The sequence below is a fragment of the Ictalurus furcatus genome, chromosome 13, assembly GCF_023375685.1.
Source record: "Ictalurus furcatus strain D&B chromosome 13, Billie_1.0, whole genome shotgun sequence".
Classification (NCBI taxonomy): domain Eukaryota; kingdom Metazoa; phylum Chordata; class Actinopteri; order Siluriformes; family Ictaluridae; genus Ictalurus; species Ictalurus furcatus.
The window spans coordinates 1,642,312-1,664,978 of NC_071267.1; the positions used below are offsets into that span (position 1 = coordinate 1,642,312).

The 22,667-nt window shown below is 41.8% G+C and overlaps 2 protein-coding genes across 13 annotated transcripts; both read right to left on the reverse strand.

Moving 5' to 3' along the window:
* Positions 1-1,554: 1,554 nt before the first annotated feature.
* smarcd2 (SWI/SNF related, matrix associated, actin dependent regulator of chromatin, subfamily d, member 2) lies at positions 1,555-14,252 on the reverse strand. The gene is made up of 13 exons (XM_053640655.1): positions 12,653-14,252; positions 11,200-11,399; positions 10,891-10,933; positions 10,667-10,789; positions 10,249-10,368; positions 8,858-8,953; positions 8,112-8,213; positions 7,785-7,946; positions 7,606-7,703; positions 7,387-7,522; positions 7,163-7,285; positions 6,572-6,673; positions 1,555-6,157 (listed from the first exon to the last, which is right to left on the reverse strand). Exons 1-13 carry the CDS (start codon positions 12,788-12,790, stop codon positions 6,104-6,106), a joined length of 1,497 nt encoding a protein of 498 aa, XP_053496630.1. The 5' UTR covers positions 12,791-14,252; the 3' UTR covers positions 1,555-6,103.
* An 80-nt stretch (positions 14,253-14,332) lies between these two features.
* On the reverse strand, positions 14,333-22,444 carry atxn7l3b (ataxin 7 like 3b). Of its 12 annotated transcripts, none has more exons than XM_053640668.1 (9): positions 21,807-22,143; positions 21,074-21,169; positions 19,880-20,012; positions 18,833-19,004; positions 17,284-17,381; positions 16,803-16,825; positions 16,434-16,479; positions 16,125-16,175; positions 14,333-15,452 (listed from the first exon to the last, which is right to left on the reverse strand). In XM_053640668.1, the coding sequence occupies exons 2-8, from the start codon at positions 21,122-21,124 to the stop codon at positions 16,153-16,155; spliced, it is 546 nt and encodes a 181-aa protein (XP_053496643.1). In that variant the 5' UTR covers positions 21,125-21,169; positions 21,807-22,143; the 3' UTR covers positions 14,333-15,452; positions 16,125-16,152. The 12 variants fall into 12 exon arrangements, 11 of the variants coding, with proteins under 11 accessions (XP_053496643.1, XP_053496641.1, XP_053496640.1 ...); XM_053640669.1 differs by having other exon boundaries at positions 15,437-15,477; XM_053640666.1 differs by lacking the exon at positions 16,125-16,175 and having other exon boundaries at positions 16,765-16,825.
* Between the last annotated feature and the right edge of the window lie 223 nt (positions 22,445-22,667).

Sequence of the window (22,667 nt, forward strand, 5' to 3'; positions counted from 1 at the left end):
GTATGAGTGCTGCCAGCATTGCTGCAGAGGTTGAAGGGGTGGGGGTTCAGCCTGTCAGTGCTCAGACCATACGCCGCACACTGCATCGAATTGGTCTGCATGGCTGTCGTCCCAGAAGGAAGCCTCTTCTAAAGATGATGCACAAGAAAGCCCACAAACAGTTTGCTGAAGACAAGCAGACTAAGGACATGGATTACTGGAACCATGTCCTGTGGTCTGATGAGACCAAGATAAACTTATTTGGTTCAGATGGTGTCAAGCGTGTGTGGCGGCAACCAGGTGAGGAGTACAAAGACAAGTGTGTCTTGCCTACAGTCAAGCATGGTGGTGGGAGTGTCATGGTCTGGGGCTGCATGAGTGCTGCTGGCACTGGGGAGCTACAGTTCATTGAGGGAAGCATGAATGCCAACATGTACTGTGACATACTGACGCAGAGCATGATCAGTATGCAGTGTTCCAGCATGATAACGACCCTAAACACACCTCCAAGACGACCACTACCTTGCTAAAGAAGCTGAGGGTGAAGGTGATGGACTGGCCAAGCATGTCTCCAGACCTAAACCCTATTGAGCATCTGTGGGGCATCCTCAAACAGAAGGTGGAGGAGCACAAGGTCTCTAACATCCACCAGCTCCGTGATGTCGTCATGGAGGAGTGGAAGAGGACTCCAGTGGCAACCTGTGAAGCTCTGGTGAACTCCGTGCCCAAGAGGGTTAAGGCAGTGCTGGAAAATAATGGTGGCCACACAAAATATTGACACTTTGGGCCCAATTTGGACATTTTCACTTAGGGGTGTACTCACTTTTGTTGCCAGCGGTTTAGACATTAATGGCTGTGTGTTGAGTTATTTTGAGGGGACAGCAAATTTACACTGTTACACAAGCTGTACACTCACCACTTTACATTGTAGCAACGTGTCATTTCTTCCGTGTTGCCACATGAAAAGATATAATCAAATATTTACAAAAATGTGAGGGGTGTACTCACTTTTGTGAGATACTGTATATCCCGCCCCCAGGGACGTGTCTTGCTCTACAGGCACAGTAAACATTGTTCGTTTCGGGCTTCGCTTTTATCTATACATAGTTAGTTACTACTACTACTCTGTTTTGATTTGTCAGGGTGTGTGTGTGTTACATCTCAAACACTATTGGCTGTTGTGTAAGTCATTCCTGCACTTGAACACGCAGACTTCCTGTTTCAAAAGGAAATAAAATCGTGTTTTTATACATATTTGTAGGATGGCTGTCATACACTATCTGGATTAGTATCTGTAGACTGTGGTTAATTTATATATATTTTATTTTACAGCAGTGCTGAGGAATGATGCGAGCTTGTTGAGGCTTATTCCGAGCAAACATCAGGACAACGTGAGCCGACACTAAGACTGATGAGTAACATCGGATCGACCGGTTTGGCCAAACATCTCCAACACCACTTAATATGATCCATGTAGAGAAGTGTGTGTGTGCTCTCTCTCGCTCCTGTATAGCACATTTTGTTACTGTATTGCAGGAATCCCACTGACCAGATACGATACCGTCATTTCAAAACGATCCACAAAGGACAACGCCATGCCTTTGTACAATTTTATTGTACAAAAAGGGGAAGAGAAAAAATACAAAAGATCGCTTTAAAAAGTATTTTAAAAAAAGTACAGATCACAAGTCAAAAACTAGAAAACAGAACATGCTCTTTTTGTCATATAAAAATCGAAATATTTCGATTATAAACAGGTTATAAAAAAGGAAAATTATTTGAAAGACAATGGCACGTTTAACACAGGAAGTTATACTAACTGTAATAAAGCCACAGACAGGTTTTAAAAATACTTGTAAAGCAATAATAATAATAATAATAATAATAATAATATTAATAATGGCTGTTATGAACTTAAAGGGATTGTTCAGGGCAAAAATCAAATTTAAATACATTTTCCACACAGCTAAAATGTCAGCGATGGACCGAAACGAAATGAAAAGACCCTGGACAGGCCACGCCCACAAGCAACAACAACAATAGCAGTCGCACACTGTGCTCGTGCTACGCATTGATTACGCGTTTGTGGTTTACGTGACTAGTTTGTTTATATTTTGGAAAATACAAAATACAGCAGGAAGGAACAAATAGGAACGGCAGGAAGCAGTCATTTCTGAGCACCACTTCCTGCGGCTTTCCTTATGACCTTTTCTACACAACGTCGTTCTCGTCAAGTTCCGGTGCTTTTGTAACTCGCTACGTGAACACTATTAAAAACTATTTTTGCCCCAAAGCTTCATCTCCGACTATTTATTTCTTGAATACTTAAAATGTTTTCGAAACACTGGGCAAAACCTGTAGCTGTCTTTTTTTTTTAAAAAAATTGTTTTATTGGAAATGGCATAAATACGTATTCAACGTAACGTGACGACCGTTTTCGTCACGTCGTCCACGTCTACTGCGGAAATGTCTTCTTAAAACCAACACGATGTTAAGTCATTGTTTTAAATAATACTAACTGTTTCGCTGTAGGTTATCTGTGTGTGTGTGTGTGTGTGTGTGTGTGTGTGTTAGCTAAATATAAATAGCTATGTAGAGGATTTGATCTCCTTGTACCTTTAGACTAGCTGAATATAAAATAGCGACATATCGAGTTAGCGCCCTTGACACGACGGAGTAGATAAATATTACCTACATAAACGAAATAGTTTGCTAGTTCAACATCAGCGAATTTCTTTGGACTTGCATTTAAAGTAATTTGATTTTAGCCCAAATCGTCCCTTTAAAGCGTCCATGTTCAGATCATCATCATCTCTCCTCCTGAGTCTATTTGACAACGCAAAGTTTATACACACACACACATACATATACATATATATATATATATATATATATATATATATATATATATATATATATATACATACACACACACACACACACACACGGAATGTATGAAGTTGAAACTAGAGCAAACACGCTTGAACTAAACACACAGTATGGCTTTAATATGGCTGAGAAGCGCCGTTGTCGGGTTTGTTACCAAGGCAACAAGCTGGTAAGCGCAAGCATATTAAGTGTAAACATTACATCGTGCGAGTCCTCGAATTAAATCGATCATTTCCACGCTTTGGTTCATACGAACAAGAACACAGCTCAAGTCTGCACTGTGGATGGATGTCTTTAATTAACGTATTCGCTTGTATGATATACAGTGCTGTGCATAACTTCAATTCATCCATCCATCCATCCCTCTTCTATACCGCTTATCCTGCCTCAGGGTCACGGGGAAACCTGGAGCCTATCCCAGGGAGCATCGGGTACAAGGCGGGGTACACCCTGGACAGGGTGCCAATCCATTGCAGGGCACAATCACATACACACTCATTCATAGAAACCCATTCATACACTACGGACACTTTAGACACGCCAATCATTCTACCATGCATGACTGGGGGAGGAAACCGGAGTACCCGGAGGAAACCCCCGCAGCACGGGGAGAACATGCAAACTCCACACACACACACAGGGCAACGGTGGGAATCGAACCCCCAACCCTAGAGGTGTGAGGCGAACGTGCTAACCGCTAAGCCTCAATAGACATTGTCTCAAAGCAGCTTTACAGAAATATATCAACACGGTATACAGATATTAAAGGTGTGAATTTATCCCAATTGAGTGAGCCGGTGGTGACGGTGGTGAGGAAAAACTCCCTAAGATGTTTTAAGAGGAAGAAACCTTGAGAGGAACCCGACTCAGAAGGGAACCCATCCTCATCTGGGTAACAACGGATAGTGTGAAAAAGTTCATTATGGATTTATATGAAGTCTGTTTGGCCTTAGAAGCAGCCGTAGTCCCAGCAGTCTGGAATTGGAGAAGATCTGAGCTCCATCCAGAGGTAGGACATCCGAAACGGATCAGGATCTCTAGTATCTCCATAAAATCGTGTGTGGCTCGGCAGAAGGAGAGAGGGAGAGAAGTTTTCACCCCCCATCCCCTGCCCCTTTTTTCCGTAACTTTTCCACGTTATATAGAACCGAAATGGACTTTATTGGGATGGTGTCAGCGATTTACACAAAATTATTTACAAATAAAAAGTTATTAGAATACCAGTACATTTTCAGGAAATGTTTACTGGAAAGAGCTGCATCGTTAGATCGGCAGCGTGTCACATGATCTCAGTAGAAATACGCCCGTTTCTGGAGGAGTCCCTCCCCTAAACGAACCGCATCATAAAGGCCAAGGACCTGGCGAAACAGCTCCAAGACGAAGCTCTGGAAAAGTATTCGAAGGCTTCGGTTAGTTGGCGAGAGAAATGCAATGCTGCTCATCAAACTGAGAACATCGTCCTCGCACTGTGAAGCGTGGTGGTGGTAGCATCAAGTCATGGGGATGAGCAGGGCCTGAGAAACTGGTCACGGCTGAGGCCAGGAGGATGGATCCGAAAAAGCGCGGCCATTTTTATCGTAGAATACGGTGCAATCGATATGGTTTTAACGTGACGTAACGTGTGTTGTGTTTCCAGTGCATTACTGTAAGACGTGCACTTTATTCAAAAAATAAAAAATGAACCAAAACGTGGGAACGATTGTATCGATTTCAAACCCGACGTAGCAAACGGAGCTCAAATTAAAGAAGCAGATTTCCTGACTCTGGTTTAGTACCACGTTAAAACTAAAGATTGTGCACAAGAGTAAAAAAAAACCTTTAAAATGTCCTCTCCAGGCTTCCGTACCGTTCTCTTTATCCAAATCAGTGATCAAGTTTCAAGTCTCGATCTACCTAGGGCTCGTACCAGGCACGCGGTTATCTATATACACTGTAGAGACATAAACATCCGGCTAAACTAATCCAGCTCTCTGATCGGAATGATCCGGATTTGTAAATCCGGAACGTCGTCTGATCTTTTAGATGAACAGCAATCGGACTTTTTACATTTAAGACCATCCGACATCAGTTAGAAATGGCTTACGATCCTACCTGCTGTTTATAAAAACACACGTGCGTGTTCTCTCACTGACTACGTTTACATGGACAGCAGTAATCTAATTATTGACCTTATTCTGAATAAGACAATATTCTGATTAAGGTGTTTACATGAGTCGCTTTTAGAATATTCCTTTCATGTTCCCGTTTTACATGTTATAGAACATAGATCAATTAACTGCACACGTCATTACGTCCCCACGCCACGTCGTCTGACGTCTAGAATTTCACGTATCGACATACAGTTCGTCTTCGTCATGGGAACGTATACAGTTTGGGGTGTTTTTATTTTTACGAACGCTTCAATATACGTGCAACTAGACGTCGGTTTGAAGCCGTGGGCTGCGTCCCAAACCACATACTTACCTACTATATAGTAGCTGAGATACATGTATTTCACCTACTATATAATAGGTAAGTACGCGGTTTGGGACGCGGCCGTGCTCTCTTGTTTGCCGTAAAACGGTTGAGCGCTGCCGTGTGTGTACGTGTCCTGTCGCAAAATGCGGTGAAAACTCCCACACGACGTTAACAGTGTGATTAAGGTGTGTACGTGTCTGTAACGCACGTCGATAATGCGATTAAAACAGGAATACTCCACACGTCTTAAATCCATTTGTGTTTACTTCGAGTATGACTTTAATCGGATTAAGGTAATAAAAAAATCGCTGTTTACATGCTAGTTTCTTAATCAGAGTATCGTCTTAATCGGGTACATATCGGACTATTGTTGTCCATGTAAATGTATGTAGACTTTTACGTCTGGCACAGTGATGCTAAACACACGCAAACAATGTAAACACTACATTTTGGATTAAGTCTCTTAAATCAATCAGAGACACCTGTATAAAACTCCCACCCTCCATTTTATCTCATTGGCAAAAATATGAAACAAGGCAGTTATGGCTTAGAAACAAAATGGCCACACACACACACAATCCAAATTTGGTATGCAATACCAAAGAAAAGGCAAATACACACTAGGATGTGAACTGAACAATATGGAAAATAATTGAAAATAGCGACAAATCCGTGACCTGAGGAAATCCCACGTCAAATTTTAAGCAGAAAAAAAAAGACGCATAATAATTGGAAGACTTGCAGCGACGCCTCCATCCCAAACCGTTTCCTCGGAGGTTTAGGTGAGGCGGATACCGAGGACCTGCTCCAGCTCCTGTCTCCTCTGCTGGACCTGAGAACCACCAAAAGAGAAGTCGATTTATTTATTTAACAGAAGGAGTCTCCAGTGCGAGCGCTTTGTAAATGGTCACAGGTAAAAAGCTGTAACGTTTCGGAAAATGCGGTTTCTCACACCATACTTTTGTCGATTGTTTAATTAAAAACATTTTTTTAAAAAACCCCAAAAAACAAACACGTTTTTAAAGGAGACATTTGGAATTTTTCATGGCCTCTGCCGCCCTCTGCTGCCTGCGAGGTGAACTGCACAAAAACATTCCCAAGCCTGCGGAAACAGTGCAAGGCTTGCCTTTTAAGGAAAAAGGGTGGAGCCGTATAGGGATGCGCTAATATCTGGCCCGGGGAGGCGGGGTAACCACAAGAACGTATTTTTAATGCCCGAGATGATCAGATATGTCGGAACACGTACCTTGGAGAATACGTAGCGGCCCACGGCCTCCTGGATCCAGGGAGCCTGGTAGAACTCGCTCCTCCTCTCCTCCTCCGGGTTCCCGGCAGTGTCAGTCATCAGCTGGATCAGACAACACACACGCGCACACACACACACACGCACACACACTGTAGCAGCGCCACTCAGCCGGACCAAATGACTTTTTAATGAAAACCAGTCCCGATCTCACAAGCTCAGCGGCTGAGTAACTCAGAGTTCTTGGCATTGACATTTGGCGCATTCCAAACACCACACAGTTACAGCCAAACACCATGAGACAATAATTATCACCATGGCGACAATATTACGCACACAAGTCCATCAGCTAAGTCATATTTGGTGTAAAATATATATATTATTTGTGCTAGAGACTGTGCTAGTGCTCTGAGACTAGTTGTCATCACTTCCAGCTTTTCGCTACAATACCTTCGCACTTCTCGGGAGGTGGGGCTTAGTTGGAGTCAAAACTATTCCTTTAATACACATTCCTAGTCGTTCCTGTGCGATATCCAGAAAACGTACGATTAGAACGTTTATGATCCCGTAGATTTAGAAGGGGATCGTGGGTACCTTGAGGTCTCGGCTCTGAGACTTGAGCCAGTCCTGGATGAAGTCCTGGGGGTTGTTGCTGAAGCTCAGCATGAAGTCCCGCTGCGTTTTCAGCTGGTTTATCGACTCAATGGTCTCATGGATCTGGCGAGCAAATAATAAAAACAAACCTTCTTTTTGTGAGGAAACTGTGAGGGTCCCGGTATGACAGGACAAACCGAGCTAACCAACTCTCGCACACCCACCTTCATCTCCAGGGCTGCGATTTCCTGCTGGTTGGTGGTGGAGGACAGGAAGCTGCTCATCTGGCTCTTCAGCGGATCGTCCACTTCTACGTCGATGTCGAAGCACGCCGTCTTCTTTTGGTCGTTAGGGTCCACGCTGCCCACGAGAAACCGGCTTTTTAATTTTGTGTTGCGCCTCATCGAACGCAGCGAGGGGGTAAAAGCAGCGCGCGTACGCACCTGATGACGTGGTTGATGACGATGGGATCCGGGAGCTGCAGGAGTCCCGCCAGCTTCATGGGGATCTCTGAGAACCTCATTCTGGAGCAGGTGAAGATCTGAAACGGGACGCTGGCGTGTTAGTCGTGCGCTAACTAACCGCTTGTGCTCGACGCACGCACACACGTACACGTACGTACCTGTCGGAAGTAGCGGTTGCAGTTGATGTATTCTTTCTCGTGGCAGTCCTGCAGCTTGTTGTTTTTGATGTAGAGCCAGAGCGCCTGCATGATGCTGGCTCGGGTCTGCGTGTGGACACCCAGGAGACGTGCTAACCGTGGGTCCAGTTTGTACTGCGGCGGCTTTTGTGTGTGTGGGGGGGGGGGGGGGTGGACGGGCGACAACGCCGACACAGACGGAGAGAACAGTGTTAACGTATTACATTAGGACGAGAACTACCCCGATACGCACCGAATCTTCGGCACAGCGTACACAATAAATCAGATCGGCGTCATTGCACGGGTTACCTGATGGTCCAGCATGAGCAACAGTGTGCACTTCACACTCACGTCTCCGGGCCGCTTCACCTGAAAGCCGTCCGTCTCCTGAGTGGTGGGCATCCTGTGCCACTGACGACGCAAACAGGAACACGTTTAAACAACACACTTCCCTGACGAGCTTCCCGTCATCTCCTAATACCTCCTCATTCCTGCAAATTTCCCCTTTCCCTGATCATCAGTGACACGATGCACCATTTACCTGCACTTTTATATATTTATATACATATATATTCTTTTGTTTTCTACATATATTTATTTATATTACTTATTTAAAAAAAAAAAAAAAATCTATTTACCCACAGTAACATTAAAATATACTTATTTACCCATAGCAATATTGTTTATATTTATGTATCCAGATGTTTATTTATTTTTAAATTTTACCTCCAGTATTTTCTTGTATATTTATTTACCCACATTATTATTATTATTATTTTAAAGAAATCTCTCTATATTTTAAATATTTATTTATCTTTGGTATTTTTGATTTTTGTCCGATATTTAAATTGATTTTACAGACTTTGTAACTGTGCGTTTATTCGTAGTAAGTATTTATTTAAAGTATTGGCACCCTAGGGTGTGTTTGGCTCGAGTTTGGCGACACAGTGGACACCGGCGTTATTTTAATCATCTTTTTTTTTTTCAAACAGAATTTTAATATTTTAATATATGTGTGTGTGTGTGTGTGTGTGTGTGTGTCTCTATCACTTTACCTCCACCAGGTGGTTGTCTGGACCATACAGCTCCTTATCCAGCTCAATGACCAGACTTTTGAAGAAGGAAGAAAACTTTCTTTTCTGTTTCCCAGGCTACGGATGGAGGGTGTGAGAGAGAGAGAGAGAGAGAGAGAGAGAGAGAGAGAGAGAGAGAGAGAGATGGCAGTTATGTTCTCGGTTAGCACACTATGGACTGATGTTGCATTGTTTAAGCCTAAACACACACACCCCTTCCAGCACTTGCGCAACAATTTCCCTCGTTTCAGCTTCCACCACTCACTCATGCCTTCTTAACCACTGAAGCAGAGAGAGAGAGAGAGAGAGAGAGAGAGAGAGAAGTAAACAGAAGAGCAGTTCCTCTATTTTTTCCTTCAGGTGGCTCTGTGTGTGTGTGTGTGTGATCATTTCATGCCCACGTGTTTCACACAAAGTTTCAATTCTTTCTTTCTTTTTTTTTTATCCCCTGTTAAAGCCTTCGAGCCAGGGCGTCGTCGTCTTAGGAGATTTCCACAGCACGTCCGGTTCTGAGAGTTTGTCCGAGGGGCACGGTGAGAGATGAAGAACAGCTCGGACATGTTAGGAGCCGTTGTTTGACACTGCACTGCTATATTTGGATACATCGCGATGCTCCGTGGCGACTTGGCTCCTTGAGTCATCGAGCAACACCCATTCTGACATGATCGTTCTCCCCTGCGATAGTTATCTCACCTTTTACCATTCTTCATTATTAGCAAAAAAAAATAAAAAATCTTGCTGTTTAAGTGCGAAAAAAAGCAGAAATAATAATTTTTTGTAGCGTAGCTATTTAGCACATCTCGCTGGTGTTAGATGTTAAAATTAGCCATCTTGTACACATGGGGACAACTCTGAGCCAATAAACACAACGCATTCACCATTCAAGTGCTTAAATCATGAGAACACTGTTGCTAGGCAACATGGATATATGTATACTGAGCATAAGCTTTCTAATAACAGAAGACAATGATTTAGGAAGCTGGCACAAAGCAAAGGAAAGACACGGTGACGGAAGTATCCAGAACATCAACATTTACCTCAGATTTGATGTTAATTTACTGAGAAAACACTCAGAAGGACTAAAATTACACTGTAATGACTTTTAGCATCAACTAACGAGTGAAGATAACGATTTAGAAAGCTGGTACATAACAACGGAATCACATAGTGAGCGTAAAAACGAGACGGAAGTCTCCAGAACGTCAACATTTACCTCAGATTTAATGTTAAATTAATAATAAAACCCGCAGAAGGACTAAAATTACACTAGACTTACAATTTAGCATTAACCGCTAAATAGAACAGTACAGGTTTATATCAACGCGCTCGTTCTAATACGTTATCGTTTCTATATTAACAGCTCTGTAACTTACATCCTCCAGGAGTTTGCCCTCCACTCTGAGCTCCCATGATGCCACTTTCTCTGACTCCTCCCCCTCAGGTTTGGCAGGTGTGCAGGTGTTTGAGATGTAGATCCTCAGCTTACGCTTTTGCTTCAGTGGACAAAAAATAAATAAATAAATAAACAAACAAACAAACAGGACAGAAGATGAGACACGGCTTACCGTTCAAACGTCATCACGTACACGTTTCTACGATACGCAATATGTATCGCAATACTTAGGTTTGCGAATGCGTCAGTAAAGCATTATTTATTATTAACATAATTTAACATCTCGTTTCAATTAGAATTACGGAACGGCACTTTCTTACTTTGATCCTGATCCACACATACACACACACATACACACACACACACACACACACACACAGTGTGCTCGTTCTGGTTACCGTGATGGGCTTCTTGATGGCCTCCTGGATCTCCATGCGCTTGCGAGCAATGGTTTGGTCCAGCTTCCTCTCAAATGCCAGAAGGTCCATGTAGGCCTGAGACTCAGGAACCAGGTCCCGGATCTTCATCACATGTCACAGCCAAAAAAAACCAAAAAAAACCATCAAAACACACACACACACACACACAAGCACACGTGATACGGGCCGCTGCTAAAACTTACCCTCTGGGGTAGAACTTTGTCGGCCATTTTGCGCCGTTTCAGCCTAAAAACCACAAGACAAAAATATCGTACGTGATACGTGAAGACATTTGATATACAACATGCAATGCAGTGAATACAGACACGATGGGGTGGTGTGATGAACAGTGTCCTTCACAGTCCAGAGGTTGATTAGTTTCCTCTAACAGCATGTCCTGATAATGATTATTTCTTGCAGAACGACGTCATGCTTTTTAATCTGTTACGTTTGGTGGCGTTCTACAGGGAAAACTTTACTACAAGTATGATCAACATGCTGCTGGTACGCACCCTCTCCGAGGTCCCATCATCCCCCCCGCCTGCTGCTGATGCTGTTGCTGCAGGAGTCTCTTGCGCGCCGGGTCCATGGCGGTTTGGGGCATGCCGGGACGAACGGTCATGGTGCCGCCGTACGACGGCCCGGGCATCGGCGAACCCATGGAACCCATCCCTCCCATGGGCATGTTACGGCCAGGAGGGACACCAGGACGCTACGTACACACACACACACACACACACACACACACACACACTATGAGCATAAGAAAGCATATACACCAAGACATACTTCTTGTATCCTGATGTTCTTTCTTTAGCTATAGAGTAACCTCAGACTTTTCACACCGGACGCGTCTCGATTGCATTTCCGCTTACTAGCCACTCCAACATTGGATGATCAGTTACAAGGAAGAGAACTCATCAGGAGACACCTGAGATCTCCTGACAGCCACGCCCCCTCTAAGGTGTTTTTTGAAATATTTTAAAGTAAATGTGTCATAGAAGGCTAGTAAATCACCAGTAGAGACCCACAAGGACCAGTACAGTTTCCATTAAAACCCTCCCTAATTCCTCCATCTGGGGATTAATAAAGTATTATCTTATTACAAACTCTATAAGGGTTTCCATTGGGCACGTGCTCATTATTTATGCATGACGCTAATTGTTAGCTATTAGGTCCTATTTCATTTGTTAGAATCGAAAATGCTACACCTGAGTTAGCCTCCACCATTATATTTGCCTTCGTTTGAAGTTAAAAATCTGCATAAATGTGAATATTTGTCCCAAACGACTTATTCTTCTTGTTGTGATCCTTTTTTCATACCACGTGACCCAACGGTTATAACACGATGCCAAAAAAACCAACAAACCAGCACACGAACAAGGTTTAATTTTTTTTATTGACTTGCAAAACATACTTTATGTCAAAATTCATACTTTAATGACATAAAAAAATTCCGCTTGCTGTAAATGTGTACCATATTCAATCAACGTATTGTTCTCCAATGTACGAGGTCGTGTTCCAAACGGCTCCTTTTTCGGCTATATAGGGGACTATGAAGGGTGCAGGGAGCATCGTTACACAGCCCGAGTAAGTGCACTTGTGTAGGGATCACGGAGCCGCTTTGGGACTCGACAGAAAATCCGTCTTAAATGCGGAAGTTGGAGCGAAGACGTGCAGATAAGCGAAAGTTTTTTTTTTTTTTAAAAAGGATGTTTATATCTGTTTCCCAGCACGGATTGAGAACTGTGGAATAATAATATTACTGCTGAATGACTTTTGTGTTGTTTAGTTAAGTAATATGTGGCGTTAGAGATTTAGTTTAGCAATTTTAACTAAGGAACTTTCTAAACAAAAACACGAAGTTAAACGGAGAATCGCGTTAATGACAACGATTAGCCGTTTTTTAAAAAAAATAAATAAATAAAAACTTTGGGATAATACATCAACAACACGGGCGTTTACCGGATACTGGTTAGCCGGGTTGGGCATTGCTCGGTAGGCCGGATTCATCGCTGCCATCCGCGGGTGGCCGGGAGAGTTCATCCCGGGATTCATCACCGGGGCGCCCGGTGTAGCAGGGAACGCCGCTCTGGACGCCATTTTCGCCTAATTCTACGACTAAAAAGAAAAAGTCGCCCCAGTATTAAATTTAATATTAAAACAAAGTCCTAATTTCCTGATTTCGATAGCTCTCAGCAGTCTCTGAGTGTCATCTCTTCTTTCCATGAAGAGTCTTGTCAAACCGCCTCCCCCCTACTTTCTGTCGCAATGGTTGGTTCGTAAGAACCGTTTTAACAGTTTCGACCAATGGCGGCGCACTAGCAGAGCGCGAGCACGGGTGGGCGTGGTAGATCCGTCCTCCAACTGACTCAATGATTCATTTAAGTGACTCGAATCTTTTGAAGTAACCGATTACGTGAATCGAGTTTTAATGAAACAGTGGCTGTGTCCTATATACATGATGTACAAGAATATACTGTATACTACATATATATTATAAATAATGCGCGGTTATTGTGACCTAAACAGTGCTGCCCTTTTATTGGTTAGAGCTAAAAAATGATGTAATGATGTGGAGAAAGACTATGAGGCATTCAAAACACATTTTGGACTTAATATTGGAACTAGTCTAAACACAATATTAGCAATATTCTGTTCTGTGTGTACAGGTGCATCTCAAAAAGGTTAGAATATCGTGGAAAAGTTGATTTTTTTTTTTGCAAAGTTTTCTCAAACATTTATCAAAGTAAATTTTGCATTTCATTTGGAAATCAAGGTCCCAGAGTCTGGAGGAAGAGTGGAGAGGCACAGAATCTGAGTTGCTTGAAGAAGACCAGTGTGAAATACAAGTGGAAATGTAAAGGGATGGTTCGGAAAATGTTCCCCTGAAATCTGGGGAACGTAAACACGTTAGTGCGAGGCTAGCATACACACACGTTTTTATATACACACACCAAACGATGCTTTTAGGAATCGGTGTGCATAACAAAGAAAACACAACCGCAGGCACTCTGCACATCTAACGAGAGGACTGGGATTGTGCGGCGCACTGCAGCGTATCCGAATCAGGAGATGTAAAAATCAAACGTGACCCCATCCACACCTCAAAATCTATGACCTGCAGTAACCCGTACTCTCAGTGTCAAGGCGTATCTGCGTTTAACATTTTATTGAAAGTAGCGAATAAATGTGCGTCGGCTTGGGAAAACACTTCAGATGGTGAAATTTTGACTTGTACTATTATACTACATTTACATTTATTAATTTAGCTGACGGTTTTTTTTATCAAAAGACACTTAGAAATGAGGGAATACAAGCAACTCAACTAGTTTTGTCCCACTGATCTCTGTTCGCATGATTCTATCCCTATGTCGTTCCTTCGGGAACGCTTTGTTAGTTAGAAAGATTTGATGAAACGGTTTCTACAGCTTTTGTTAGGCAAAGAGCAACAATCACGGGTCCCTATATTGAACTGTTTCCGGTTTAGAAAAAAAACAAACAAAAAAAAGGAGCCGTTTGGGAGCTGAACGAGTCGACTCTTATTGACTCAAATGATTCAGTTATAAACTAACTAACTTACTTGTCCCTTGTGCCCACGTGCTATAGTTGCTACGTAGCCTGCCATTATTATTATTATTTCATTTTTTTTTTTATACCCCTTAAAATTCAAAAGTATATCTACATTTATTAGCTCAGGGTAAACAGACAGCTAACGAAAGTTAAATGTAGCATTTTTATTATTTAATACCACTATTAATACCCTTATTTAGCCAGTGGCAGTTATCATGGTTATACCGGATCCGGCACATTGATTTAGAACTGTGATTAGTTTTTTTTACTTAACTTATTCCAAGTTTTTTTTTTTTCCTACACTTCCCGGAAGATGTTTCGGCTCACGTTCGTACCCGAGTCCGTCCATAAGAGATGCAAACACACGGCGTATCGAGTCATGTTTATTATGTGTGTGACATGCCTGTAAGCATGTGGCTCATGGCCAGTGTAGCAGCATTTTCCCCGATGAATCAAATATATTTACAGTTACAACACAGCCAAGACACATAATTCCTTTACACTGTAAACATCAAGTATACAGATGAGGGGGAGAAGAAACGAAAAAAAAAAAAAAAATCGGAGAAAAGTGAGAATTCGTTCATTCTCCAAAGATGAATATGTATGTTTTTCAAGTCGCCAGATATAGTTCATAATAATCCAGTTGTTCCTGGTATAATAACATGATCATAATTACTCATAGTCCAAGCACAATGTATAGTTCTGAATCTTGGTTCTGCACAAAAAATATGATTAAAACTCAGGAAAAAAAAAGGTGAAATAAGCAGCATTAAGACTGATTTTGATCACTCTTCTTCTCCTCATTGAGAATCATTGCAGCAGGAGCAGGACCGTCCGAAAGCACGCCAGCAACTCTTCATGCGCCTACTTCTGCCTGCCCGTGTCCTTACTTCCTCCGCTGATCGTTTCGTCACGTTTACCTTCGTGCCGAGGGGTCGCAGCTACACGATCGACACGAGGACATGGATTTACTGTGCAAATATTCCAGAAAAGTAAAGGAAACTAAAACCCCCGAAAACACGACAGGACAGTTGTGTAAACCGAATGAAGAATCGATGCTGGGTTAGTTCCTCGTTCCATCCTTATGTCGAACCCTAATGGCATCGTGGGTAGCTCTCGGCAACGCTGCTGTGGAAACCCATCTCCCGGCAACGACAACTTCACTCTGGGCGCTGCTTAGGATCCAGCGAAGCTGAAGGACGAAGACAGATCTTTGGCTTTTAAAGAAAATCCCAATAAAACAATAGATTCAATTGACTCTGGATTTATTACTAAAAATGAAACACTAAAGAGTAAGTCCATATAACTCGAGATCCCCCCCCCCCTTTGTGATACTCCATTATTTAGTTAATTGTACAAGAAAGAGCAAATGTTGCGACGGTAGTTATCATCACAAAGATCATGTCACAATACGTGAAGATGATTTCGCGATACACAATACAGATACGTGGACAGGATATTGACATAAATAAATAAAACAATATTACCGATAGTAGATGATTATAAGCGTTCGATGTGTAAAAAGTCTTTGTATCTTCGTTGAAAGTCGAGAATTTTCCGCACGTCTCGAAGTGACCTCACGTAACGTCACGTTCCAAACAAATAAAACTTAAAAAAAACAAAAAAACAAAACTCGCACTCCGAAATAAAGTTAAATCCTGACGTTACTTAATCCGTGTCGTGTTCCTCATCGTGTAAAGAACTAACACTGCAGTTCATTCGTTGTTTTAGCTATAAGTCGTTTCCGTAGAAACAACTACGCATGTAGCATTTATTTAAGAACGACACGTCATACTTTTGATAAAAAGTTACATTTAACGTTGTGGAACGTCTATGAAACAAGTTCGTTCCTGTTCTCACTTATGTTATGGCAGCTATAAACAGTCGTTCCCTCACCAGCCTCTTTTTTTCCTTTCTTTTGAAGTTAATAAGACAACAACAACAACAACAACAAAAATCGCAGCTGGTCATGTTACAGAGAAACCACAGCGCATGTAGAGACGTTAAATAAATAAACAAACAAACAAACAATCTCCTTACAGAAAACTTCCCACATCAACAATGACACGACGTATTTTCACATTCTACATCTTCATCACGATTACTGAGATCATCCCGTCACAGTGCCCCCAACCTTTACTAGCTACAGCTCAGTAAATCTACAGATACTTACTGTTTTTGTGTTTTAGCGATTTGGATCGTCTTGGTGAATTTGGATTCTGTGAAGTGAAACGAACAAACAAACAAAAACAAACAAACAAACAAACAAAAAACAACCTTATTCCAATATTCCAAAATTTGTGAGTTCAATTTTCTATAAAGAGAAAAAGATTACAAAGGATGCTAGAGAGTTGAATGATAAGATCATGTACGGTACTGCCAGGGAGAAAAATAAATAAAAGAAAAGACGCTAGAAAAGGCTAAAATTGTGCAAGTGGCGCGTCTAAAAATCTAGAAATTACGGGTGTGACGGCAGAAAGAAAAAACAAAAACAACCAACTTACCGATAGAAAACAGGACGTTTCAAAGAATGTAAAAATACCTTATCTGCCTTTCTCTTCTTGGCTGCAATACAAAAGAAGAGTTTTAGGTTTAAATGAAACTCGAGATCATTTCTTCAAAAAAAAAAAACAACAACAAAAAACCACAGAACACATGACCTTTACACAGTCGTTTGAAGGAAATGTAAACGGCGTCGGTCTTCAGGAGCATCGTGAAACATCGCAATCCAAAGCTAGCGTCATGATACGTAGCTAGCTAGTCGTTAAACCTCAGGGTGCACTGGGTTGTTAAAATGAGCGTAAAAAATTCAATAAATAAATAAATAGTTATCTGGAATTACTGTATAGCTAATATATTACCTAGATACACTGTAAATCTGTAAAAAAAATGTTCTAAGCGCCAGTACGTCATTTAATCCGTTATTAATCCTTTCTTTATCTGTAAGCCGGCTTCCGGGTTCGCTTATAGACTACGCGAATTCCAAACGCTCCAATAAGCAGGCTAATAAACAGGGCCCTCACCTTTCTTTTCTGCCCCGTAGGACCAGTCGTTGTCGTTAACGTCGTCGTTGTCCTCCTGATCGCTCTCGGATTTGTTCGTGTTGTTGCCGCTGGCTATCCTGAGTGGCGGAGGAGAGGAAACGTGAGAAGTGTGCATCAATAATCCATGCCCTTAGCCAGGAAGTGTTCAGCTTGAGGACCGCAGTTGAGACGAGATCGTTCACTCCAGCAGGATTACATAGCGAACGACGGGCAAACCAGTCAGGAAAACGGTCAGATCCGGTTTGTTAACTTTCTGAAAAAGGTACTGATGCGGCTGAAAGCTAGGCATTCATGCGACGGTGCATCGAATATCTTCATTTACAAAAGATACAATTTTCTATCCAAATTCACTCTTCCACCTACATGAGCTCACAGATGTCTATGGTTGGCTAATGTCGCTGTGATTGACAGGGGATTGTGCATGCCCCTCCCACCCAGAGAACACGGACAAATTTGATCCACTTGTCTTCGGGCCACTGCGAACTCGCGATCTGCAGACGGACGTTTTTCCGCCCTGTGCCACTAGGGGGCCACCGTCGCGTTATTTGTAGCTGCATTACAATATATTTTAAATTTGACACACTCCTGATGTTTCACCGGTACGTTTGGCCTCCAACTTGCAACCTGATTTGTCGGGAGTAAAAAAAAACTGTTTGATTTCACTTGTAAATAGTCTAGCTTTTTTTTTTTTTTTTTTAACTTTTTTTAATTTTTACGTTACAAAAACAACACTAAACAATAAGAGTCCCCCCCCCCCCCCAAAAGTGTCCACATTCTGCACACATGTAAAACATCTACTTAGATTTGACCAAAAGTTAGTAAAGGTTGGACTAAACTAACTAGTTTGGCAAAAACAACTAGATAATAAATCCAAAAATATATATAGATATTATTTACATTAAAAAAAAAAAAAAAATTAAATGGCATATACTAATTGCTATTCTCAGTGTGGCTACTAACTAAACCCCAGCCAAACCTCGGGAGATAAATGAGAACGTACGTAAATAAATAAATTACAAATGATTTAAGTTTGGAAATTCAATAACCAATTTAGTTGTAAAGAATGCTAATTTCGTTATACTCAAATTTGTTTAGATTTAAGTGATTATAAATGATCTTGGATATCTCTCTCTCTAAAAAACAAACAAAACTAAACTATACTAATTTAATATACTATTAAAACGTGTTTTATTTTCCTATTAAATCAAAATTTTAAAATGTAAAACTTAATTATTACATTTCTAATCTTTAAACTAATTCAGTAAATTAAATGAACGAATGATGATGATGATGATGATGTGCCCCAAATTGACCTTCTTTAACTCTGGTAAAGAAAATACATAAATATGAGTTTGGAAAAATCTGAAAGAAATAAACAAACAAACGAAGAAGTGATTTGGCTTTGTTAAAAATCCTATACTAATTTGTGATTAGTCTGTAAACCTTTTATATCTAGAACATCGCAAACAAAGCTAGCGAGTGTGTCGAATCGAATAATTGCATCCTGTGGCGTGTTGAGGCACCTGACCTGCGGTTGGCGATGCGGCTGCTGTTGCGACCCATGCCCAGGCACTTCTCTAGGTGAGGGGCGAAGCGCGAGGCGGCGATGCTCCGGCTGCAGTTGGGACACACACACTCCTTATTCTTCCACTGGTTATAAACCTGGCCGAAGATGTCCACTCCGGGCTGGTCCACGATTTCTGTCACGCAAGACGATAAATAAGAACCACTTACTAATACGGAATAACTGCAGAATTTTAGGAATGAGTTGTTGCACTTTTTTTTGTTTACATCACCGATCGTGAAAAATCCCAGCTACTTAATAATTAGGTTAGCAAACGTAGAGGTCCAAGTTCACCTAGATAAATGTCGAGAGTACCTGCTAACCCTGCGTTCACTCTAGCAAGCAATTCAACACTTGTATTTTTTATTATTTTGCATGTAGCGACTTATACTGTAGGAGTGGGCGTGGCCTATTAAAAAAAAAAAAACTTAATGTCTTCGCCTTCATACTATCTTCACTCTCAGATTAGCAAATGCAAGCAAACCGTGCTAGCTATGTACACTCACCCGAGGTATCAACAATCTCTGCTACTTTCATCCCAAGCTTTATTTCTCCTCGTACTGTCTCCGTAAACATTCGATGAGATTTAAAACATTAAACGACAGGATACGGGTGAAACCAATCGTATAAGTTTTACTTTCTTCCATTTTTGGGAGTCAAACAGTAAATGAGAGCTAATTGAAGGTAGGAACTAAAGTTGCGAGCAGGGAACTGAAGAAACGTCGGACCGCACGTACTACGGGATAAAAAGCGTAGTTTTCAACTGTTTCCCGTATCGGTAAATCATAAAAGAAAAATCGTAAATGCTACGGGTAAATTGTGAATGTTGGCGTCTCTGGGTTCTTGATTAATAAAGAACCTACTGGGAAATATTTTGTAGTAAGTTTTCACTCTATATTTCTCTCTTTAACCCAACTAACCCTTATGGGCATCGTATCATTTCAAGAATTGCCCCTTCGCTATTCCACGCATCACTTTTATGGATTTATCTATCGATTTATCGGCCAGTACCGAAGTCCTTCATGCTCTCCTGGTCCGTGTCGTCCAGGAAGAAGTAGCCTTGCTTGACGGCCCGGTGAACTTCGAAGCAAAGCCCCAGACATGCGTCCTCCACCAGATCGGAGAGGATCTCCTGAGCAATGCCCTGCAGCAAAACATACAGCATTGTACCGTTCCGTTACAACCGCCAAAGCATGTTTCAATATACTTTACAGTATCCCAGGATGACACTGAAGTCCCACTGAAACAGCCCGAGAGTCGTGATTTGATCCCGTATGCTGACGTGTTTCCATTTGAAGCAGGAAATCAGAGGAACTGTACTTTAAGCAGTCCATAGCATTTGAGATAATATGCCACACCCCCTCTCAATCTAAACAAACCTGACAGGAGACCAGTCAAGAGTTTGACGAGGATTTCTCACCCACTTTAACCAGGATGAAGACGAAATCCCGTTGACGCTCTGCATGGAGGCTCGAATCGTTAGATTTAAATCGTATCGCTCATCACTTCTGGGAAAACGATCCCAAATGATTGATGCCTCATATCTATGCACAACCTCGTGTCATCCAATTAAATGCTCTCTAGAACATGTACATGTTGCAGAATCTGCAAAATGTTAATAATAAAAATAGCATTTTACCTGTACAATATATACCTGTATAGTCCACAAGACATGATAACTGAATTTACACAAATGAACCAGTTCAAAAAAGTTTCCATCCACCGCTTAGTAGAGAATAAACGGTGCAAGTGTGAGCCTCAAACCCAGATTAGTGTTTGACCAACCTGGAACGTTGCGGTTTCATCCTTTTTAATACACCGCCATGATTCTCCATCAGTATTTCTCTAACTCACTGTTAAGTATTCGATTCAGTGTGGGTGTGGCGTGTCTGGAACGCTATAAGGAGTCGTGTCGTTCATACCGTGACGTCACTCTGACTTCCTGTAAAGGAAACACGTCAACACACGGAATCTAATCGCTGCCAAGAAGCCATTTAAAGTCCGCATGAAATGACGTCACAGCCAGAGCGTCATCCTCTACGCTGGCACGACATCATCGCAGCTTTCTGTACGACGGCATAACCAGAGCCGGCGGTGTACGCTCTCTCCGGCAGCAAGGCGGTCGAGCGTGTGTGCGCACCAGTGGAACATCACATCACATCACACACTCTTATGTGAGCAAAACACGTGTGGTGGAACACACACCTCCATTTTGCTGTTGTCCGTGCCGGACAGGGCCGTCTCCTCCATTTTCATTGGCGAAGACTACAGGAAGAGGCGTCTACATGCTGGAGCACAGGGCTGTGGAACACACACACACACACACACACACACACACACACATCATTAGATTTATAATATGCGTAATATGACAATTATGTTAGCAAATGTCTTGAAATGTATAAGACTGCACAAGACAGCAATGTCCTCTAATTACGCCTTATAGATGTAAAGGAAAACACACACACACACACACACACACACACACACACACACACACACCATTACGCTTACTAAGACAGAGATGTGCACAAACCTGTAAGACAGCAGTATTATGTCTGTAGCTCTTACAACAAAGACACACACACGCACACACACCAACTACAAAAGCTTTGATCACACACTGCAGAAAAAACAGCTTTAAAACAGCTTTAAAGCCAGCAAAACATATAGCGTAGCCCACACACACACACAGAATCTTAATGTAATCATCTACAGCAATGAGCCACAACATTCACTGCAAATGCAACAAACATGGTCTCTTTTTCCACTTATTTTTGTGATCAAAACGTGACCGCAAGATCCCGCTTTCAAACACACAAGATCACACACCGCCCTGAACATCTCCATGCAACACAAACACAAACACAAACACCAACACCAACACCAACACAAACAGAGCGTTGTATTGTCGAGCCTTTCATCTTTTATTTGTTACCTTCTGCAGAAAGGCCGCCTTTTATTCACAGTCCTGCTGCTCATCTGATCAAAAGGATCCACTATGTCTAACTCCTAAATCCGCGCGCATTCAGTCCCAAAGACGAGTTCAAAGCACCGCAGGAAAAAAAAACAACCCCTACACAACATTCCTCCTTAAAGCATTTCTTCACAGATTTATGAAAGCGGGTTTAAATCGCGACATTGCGTGCGCTCACTCCGTCCATTCTCCACCGCACTCAGGCCGGAGTAATCGATCCTGCTGCTAGCACAGAGTCGATCGAAGATGGGCGGAGCCAAGACGTTTTACGGGAATGAACCATGGGCGTGACCACTGAGTGGCTGCATTAGTGTACATCTAAGGCATTTGGCGACTTACATTGATCTCTATTAAATAACTGAGTATTTAAGGGTTAAGGGCTCAGCGGTGGAAGCTTAGCAGTGCTGGGATTTGATCTCAGAACTGGAATAAAGTCGGTGTGATGTTGGAGGTTCGATATTCTCAGATATGCGGAAATTAAGGGACCGTCTCTAAAGTTACATACGACATTGTTAAACACAATTCTAACTTCAATAGCATTTGAAGGGAATGACTTACAGTCATATAACCGACTGTAAAGTGTTCATCTAGGTGTCAGGTATGATGCACACCTTTTAGATTTCTGATATTTATTAAAATAAGCTATTAAATCATTTATAAAAATTGCCATGTATTTTATTACTGCATGGGCTCATACACAAAATATACCATGATTTAAAGCTCAATAGCATTTGGAGGGAATGACGTACAGTCCCAAAACTAACTAAAGTGTTCATCTAGGTGTCAGGTATGATGCACACCTTTTAGATTTCTGATATTTAT

Excerpts from the sequence above, each read along its gene's own strand:
- smarcd2 (XM_053640655.1), bottom strand. The coding sequence starts at position 12,790 with ATGGCGTCCAGAGCGGCGTTCCCTGCTACACCGGGCGCCCCGGTGATG. Across the intron at positions 10,934-11,199 it reads ATGATGGGACCTCGGAGAGG|GCTGAAACGGCGCAAAATGG; the intron begins GTGCGTACCAGC and ends TGTGGTTTTTAG. Across the intron at positions 7,947-8,111 it reads TGCTCATGCTGGACCATCAG|CCGCCGCAGTACAAACTGGA; the intron begins GTAACCCGTGCA and ends CACACACAAAAG.
- atxn7l3b (XM_053640659.1), bottom strand. The coding sequence starts at position 21,124 with ATGAAAATGGAGGAGACGGCCCTGTCCGGCACGGACAACAGCAAAATG. Across the intron at positions 20,013-21,073 it reads CGGACAACAGCAAAATGGAG|GGCATTGCTCAGGAGATCCT; the intron begins GTGTGTGTTCCA and ends GTTTTGCTGCAG. Across the intron at positions 17,382-18,832 it reads AGCCGCATCGCCAACCGCAG|GATAGCCAGCGGCAACAACA; the intron begins GTCAGGTGCCTC and ends TCCGCCACTCAG.